This window comes from Gossypium arboreum, chromosome 3, assembly GCF_025698485.1.
Source record: "Gossypium arboreum isolate Shixiya-1 chromosome 3, ASM2569848v2, whole genome shotgun sequence".
Lineage (NCBI taxonomy): Eukaryota > Viridiplantae > Streptophyta > Magnoliopsida > Malvales > Malvaceae > Gossypium > Gossypium arboreum.
Genome location: NC_069072.1, coordinates 3,677,026 through 3,683,377, shown reverse-complemented (window position 1 = coordinate 3,683,377; position 6,352 = coordinate 3,677,026). Strand labels below are relative to the sequence as shown.

Genomic DNA, 6,352 nt, shown 5'->3' with positions numbered 1-6,352 from the left:
TTTTGTTTCCGCCCTGCTTTGTAAAGGGTTAAACTTTTTGGGTTAAATTATGAAGTGGAAGTTTAAATATTACAATATGCTTCAAGTATTTTTACATGTTATATGTTTGGAATTTAGTCATTATATTTTTATTTTTAAGAATTTAATGCCTCTACTTTTTAAATTTAAAAATTTTAGTTGTTAACATTGTTAAAAATATTCTGTTAAATTACTGGTTTGACATTTTAAGATTAAAAGAAAAATATTCACTTGATAGTTATGCGACAAAAATAATATTATAATGGATAAAAATTAACAAAGAATTTTAGTGATGTTAGCAATTTTAAAATTCAAGCCAACATTTAATTAGATTAACTTATTAAGACTATCATTAAAAAAGTTGAGGTGTCGAATTATTTCAAAAATTAAAATAGAGATTAAATCTCAAATGAGCATAGTATAGGGACCAATACTAAAATCTGACCATTTTATATAGAAAAGTAGATGTATCATAATTGAAATTTAACCATTATCTTATAACTTAAAAAAAAACCTTAAATACATATCGATTTGAACTATGTTTAACTTTAGAATTTATACTTTAAATTTTCATAATTTTGTTATTGTACTTTTGATTATTGAGGTTAAATTTCATTTTAACTTATCACGTCAAAATAGATTTTTGTGTTTGAAATTCATTTTTTTTAATTTACATCATCATTCTAATCAAAATAGTTAAGGATGTTAATCATTTGAACAAACTAATATTATTGTAAAAATAAAGAATCAAATAATGTCAAATTAAAAATAAAAACTAAATCCAAAATTTAAAAGGATCAAAACTAATTTTACCATTATCATTTAATGGCTAAAAGAAAAAAAAGAAAAGAATGGAGTTTGAAGGAAAATATTTATTCAACTTATCTTGTCCAAATAGATTTTTATGTTAAAATGTATTTTAAAAGAAAATTTACATTATTATTTTAATTAGAATAGCTAAAATGTGAATTATTTGGACTAATTATTCGTATGGTAAAATATACATAATCAAATTATGTCAATTTAAAATTTAAAATTTAAATCCGTGAGTTTGGTAGGACCAAAAGCGAAATTTAACTATTATTACATTTTTAGTGAAGGTATACGAGTTGCATCCCACGCGCATGAAATAACGTTAATTTAGATACTCTCGGAAAGCGCTACTCTCTCGTTATTTCTCCCGCTAAAGACCTGTTCCAAACTCTACGCAAGCAAACAAACGAAGAAAAACCCTAATTTTCCCTCTCACTCGTACTCACAGCAAAAGCAAAAAAGAAAACATAATTAAAAAGAAGAAAGATTTGTGATCAAGATATTCAGCCATGGATGAAGAGTACGATGTGATAGTCCTAGGGACAGGCCTTAAGGAATGCATTCTCAGTGGTCTTCTCTCCGTTGATGGACTCAAAGTACATTTAATTTCGTCACACTCTTCTTTCTTCGTTTCATTTCTATTTATTTTCTATTGATTCAAAAGAAAATCTACAATCTGGGTTTTCTTTTTCTTGGCTCAGTTCTTCAGTTTCTATATAGGCATTCGATTCATATTGAATATGGGATTTTGTTTCTGGGTATTGGTAAAGATTATAAAGAAAATGTGTTCGTTAAGATATTATCTGAATATATCTCTATATATCAAAACAGGTTTTGCACATGGATAGGAATGACTATTATGGTGGAGAATCGACTTCTCTTAATCTTGTGCAGGTCATTGTTCTTCGATTAGTGGAACCTTTTTTTTTTTTTTCATTTATTCCTTGGCTATTTTCTGAATATTGTCTTTCTTTTTCTGCTATTGCATAGCTTTGGAAACATTTCAGGGGAGATGAAAAGCCTCCAGAAAAGCTGGGGGCAAGCAGAGAATATAATGTTGATATGATGCCTAAGGCATGTCTATTTCAGCTTTTTTTTTTTTTTTTTTGTAGTTCTTTCAGTACTTGGATGCATGGTTTATGTTACTCTTCTTATATGTTTTGTAATGAATAATATGCTTAATTGATTGCTTTAACAGTTCATGATGGCCAATGGCAGTCTGGTTCGTATATTGATCCACACGGATGTTACCAAGTATCTTAATTTCAAGGCTGTGGATGGGAGTTATGTGTACAATAAGAAAAAAGTAAGAGCATTGTAGGTTCTGTTTTTTTTTTTTGGGGGGGGGGGAAGGGGAGGGTATGATTTGTTTCTGAAGATTAGTGTAAACATTGTTCTATTGTCAACAACAACTTGAAGCAATTATCATAACTTGTAGGTCCACAAAGTTCCAGCGACTGATGTTGAAGCATTTAAATCGCCATTGATGGGGTTGTTTGAGAAGCGCCGAGCCAGAAAGTTCTTCATTTATGTCCAAGACTATGATGACAATGATCCAAAATCTCATGAAGGACTCGACCTGAATAAAGTAACAGCGAGAGAACTTATCTCGTGTGTATCTCATCCTTGTTGCCTTCTATAAAAGTTTGCATTAGTACTGCACTAACACTTACCATTGACTAGGAAATTAATAACAATATATATATATATGCAATGGTTATAGATTTTTAGATTAAATTTTCTTCTAAGTTCTGAAATGTTACTGGATTTACCAAGTTTTCTTTTACACAAAAAGAAAAAATACTTATGATTTTTTTTTTCATGACCCTTGGTTTTTTATCATTTGTTTTTAGAGAATCTGTGGTTAGGAGTTTCATTTTCCCTTTTGAGAAGGGGAATTTGCTCTCCAATGTTAGTTACTCATACTCAAGTGTGTGTTGGATACATGTATATGTAGTAGCTACATGAGTATGTTGAATATTCTTAGTTTTTCTATGCATCTAGAGAGTCCTTGGAGGATCATTTCTTCATTTGCATGTCTGAGTAAATGTGGGACATAATTACTTCAAGGAAAATGACAAGTCGGTGTAGCAAAACTCTAGGGTGAAGATGTGACATATTTGAAGGATCATCACAGCTCATGATCATTAGCTAGTATTAGTTGCAGTTTACTGGTCTTGATGCGTGCAAACTTTTGCAATGTAGAAAGTATGGACTTGAAGATGATACAATTGACTTCATTGGTCATGCCTTGGCACTCCACAGTAATGATAGCTACTTGGATCAACCAGCTTTGGGTTTTATTAAGAGAATGAAGGTAAAAGTTTCCTTTGTATCGTATTTTCACCTTTGTTCTACAGCCAATGGTTGATACTTCAGTGTACGGCCATACATGTCCCTTTTAGCATCATACTCAGTGTATTTTCTGCATTTGTTTCGTGAAGCTTTATGCAGAGTCTTTGGCACGGTTTCAAGGAGGTTCTCCTTACATCTATCCACTATATGGACTAGGAGAATTGCCTCAGGTGTGTCTTTATCTGTAGTTTAGCTCCAAGTTTAAAAGAAAATATTTTTTACTTTTTGACTTGTTATTGCTCTCTTTGGCAGGCATTTGCACGTTTAAGTGCAGTTTATGGTGGTACTTACATGCTCCACAAGGCAGAATGTAAGGTAAAATATTTTGAAAACCAAAATGTTATAGTACAAGCAAACAATTAGTCATTAGTGGTCTGCTTGGTCAGTGCTTGAGAATTGAGTCCTTTAGTTGTTTAGATGCTCATATTTTGTCAAGCAATACCATGTCTCTATGGTTGATCCTTCTTTTGATGCAAAAAGTGCCTCAGTCTGGGAGTAGGGAAAAGAGGTTGCAGATTTTGAGATTCGAATTCCAAAATTGTTAGTGACCACATGGACAAACTGAACTAAAGTTTGGGTTCTCATTGGGCACCCATATGAGTAAGCCTATATGGTGATTAGCATAGTTGTCCCAAAAGAATGTATCATTGGATTGCAGGTAGAATTTGATGCTGATGGGAAAGCTACCGGTGTGACTTCAGAAGGAGAAACTGCTAAGTGCAAGAAAGTTGTTTGTGATCCATCTTACTTGCCTGATAAGGTCACCTTTCAAAGAAACCTTGCCTCTCGCTCATTTTTTCCTCTAAGATTAATTATATCTACTTGTTCTGTCATTTGTTTTTTGATGCAACAGGTTAAGAAGGTTGGAAAAGTTGCCCGTGCTATATGCATAATGAGTCACCCTATTCCTGATACCAATGATTCTCACTCGGCTCAGGTTATTCTGCCTCAGAAGCAACTTGGCCGTAAATCTGACATGTATGCAGTTAACTTTCTCAACTTTAATTTCTTAATCTCTTCCTTTGAGTGGCTAAAATGGAAACATGATGCAAATGCGATGATTTTGAGTGGCTAAAATGGAAACAGTGATGCAAATGTGATGGTTTGGTTTGAATAGTGTTCATGTAGTTGCGGTTTTAGCTTCACCACTGAGTCATTTTGTTGATTTTAGAAGGCTTATGCAATGAATAAATATGTTTGCTAGTTTATTGAAGTCTTATTGGATTCCTGATGACTAATGGAGAAGGCAAAACATAATTTGAAATGTTGGTGAGTTGTTTTATGTGTTTCAGTCGAAGGTAATACTCTTCTGGTAATAGGATCACTCAGGACAGGAAAACCCTGTATTAATTGTGTCTTAATTCCATTAAGTTCAACACTATGTTACTCTAGATCAAATCAAGGCATATTTGAGCATGGATATGAGAATATAACCCTCTTTAACATTTGAAAAAATTTGGAAAAAAAAATTAAACTTATCCTTAATTGACACTCGTACCATAGCCTGGCCAACAAACAAATAGAAGTGTTATAAGTCCACGATCTCCAATAACTCCAAGGTTTCATTTTTGGTTCTGTAGGTACCTCTTTTGTTGCTCATATGCTCATAATGTAGCTCCCAAGGGAAAGTCCATTGCTTTTGTTTCAGCAGAAGCAGAGACAGACAACCCTGAGGTAGAGCTGAAACCTGGTGTTGATCTTCTGGGACCTGTAGAAGAGATATTCTACGACACTTACGACAGATATGTTCCCACCAATGACCATGCAGCCGACAGCTGCTTCATATCTGCTGTAAGAAGCCTTCTATATATATATATATATATTACATTGCATATTCTGTGGAGAAACAACTAAATAAAAAGTACCCAAACCAACTTTTCCCAATAGTTACCTTATATGACATGCAAACTGACTTCCCCAATCTTATTGCTTCAAGTTTGAAAAAATTATTGCAGAGTTATGATCCAACAACGCACTTTGAAACCACAGTGAATGATGTGATCGAGATGTACACTAAGATTACTGGAAAGGTAATACGGTTGATGTTCAAATGTTACATAAATATATATACATGGCTGATTCACGTATTATGACCTTTCAATGTTGTTTAGGTTCTTGATTTATCAGTGGACCTGAGTGCTGCCAATGCTGCATCTGAAGAATGAAGTTCTTGAAACCTGTTGCTTTCATGCAAAAGAACAACCATTAGTAGAGGAGAGTTCGATTGTTTCTTCATGTTTTTCAGCAAATCTTTTAGATAAAATTCTTAAACTCAAACTACATTTCTATATTACATTCATTGTAGGTGTTATATGTAATGTACTCCGAAATAATGATTGGAGTAACATGTGTTTTTGACACGATTCTGATTCTTTGGAATTTTATAATTTTATCAGTTAAAATTAAAAACAGCTAACCAAACTCACTGAAATAAATTTAACAGATAGTGGAATTTGAATATTTAGTCTAAAAGTTTTCAAGGCTTTCTTTGTGCTATTAAGTCAAGATCTCATCAAGTGTGTATGTATATTTTGATTTTACATATTTATATAAATTACGTACATTCATATATCTGTGTTGTATTCATGATTTTTCTTTTATCGTGTAATATATTTAATTCCTTAATTAAATTAATTTTTAAATTTTGTTTTTCAAAGTAGCATTTTGTCTTTTATGTTTTTATTTAAAATTTGTAAAAAATTAATTTAAATCCACACGTAAAGTAATTTGTAAGATACCATCTCTTTAAAGTTTCAAATTTATCATGGTAACTAAAATCTCATTTATTTTTTAGATAATTTTTTATAAATACATTTTTGTATTTTTAAATCACATAGTATATATTTAAAATTATAACCCTATCTAAATAAAATAAATGTAGATAAGTAAAATCCTATCAAGCCGTCGCATATGAACATAAATTTAAATATTTTATTTTATTTTTAATGTTGAAACATATCATCAAATTTATTGTAAATAAGATTTGAGCAATTTTTGAAAAAGTTTAGGATTTTTCAAAATAAAGAATTAATTAAAATTTTATTTCAACGGAAATTTTATCACTGAACAATGAGCTCAATTGATTTATATGAATTTTTACATTTATTTAATTTTATTTTTAACATCGAAAATAATAGTAATTTGACATTTATTTTTAAATTGTTCT

At 31.2% G+C, this 6,352-nt stretch overlaps 1 protein-coding gene across 2 annotated transcripts; it reads left to right on the top strand.

The window, feature by feature from the left end:
* The first annotated feature begins 1,121 nt into the window (after window positions 1–1,121).
* On the top strand, window positions 1,122–5,595 carry LOC108465851 (guanosine nucleotide diphosphate dissociation inhibitor At5g09550-like). Of its 2 annotated transcripts, none has more exons than XR_008279879.1 (13): window positions 1,122–1,427; window positions 1,663–1,725; window positions 1,822–1,905; window positions 2,030–2,137; window positions 2,270–2,442; window positions 3,037–3,148; window positions 3,276–3,356; window positions 3,439–3,501; window positions 3,845–3,946; window positions 4,040–4,164; window positions 4,767–4,977; window positions 5,123–5,216; window positions 5,298–5,595. XR_008279879.1 is itself a non-coding variant. In XM_053025420.1 (13 exons), exons 1-13 carry the CDS (start codon window positions 1,341–1,343, stop codon window positions 5,349–5,351), a joined length of 1,338 nt encoding a protein of 445 aa, XP_052881380.1. In that variant the 5' UTR covers window positions 1,123–1,340; the 3' UTR covers window positions 5,352–5,595. The 2 variants fall into 2 exon arrangements, 1 of the variants encoding a protein (XP_052881380.1); XM_053025420.1 differs by having other exon boundaries at window positions 1,123–1,427; window positions 5,142–5,216.
* The last annotated feature ends 757 nt before the right edge of the window (window positions 5,596–6,352 follow it).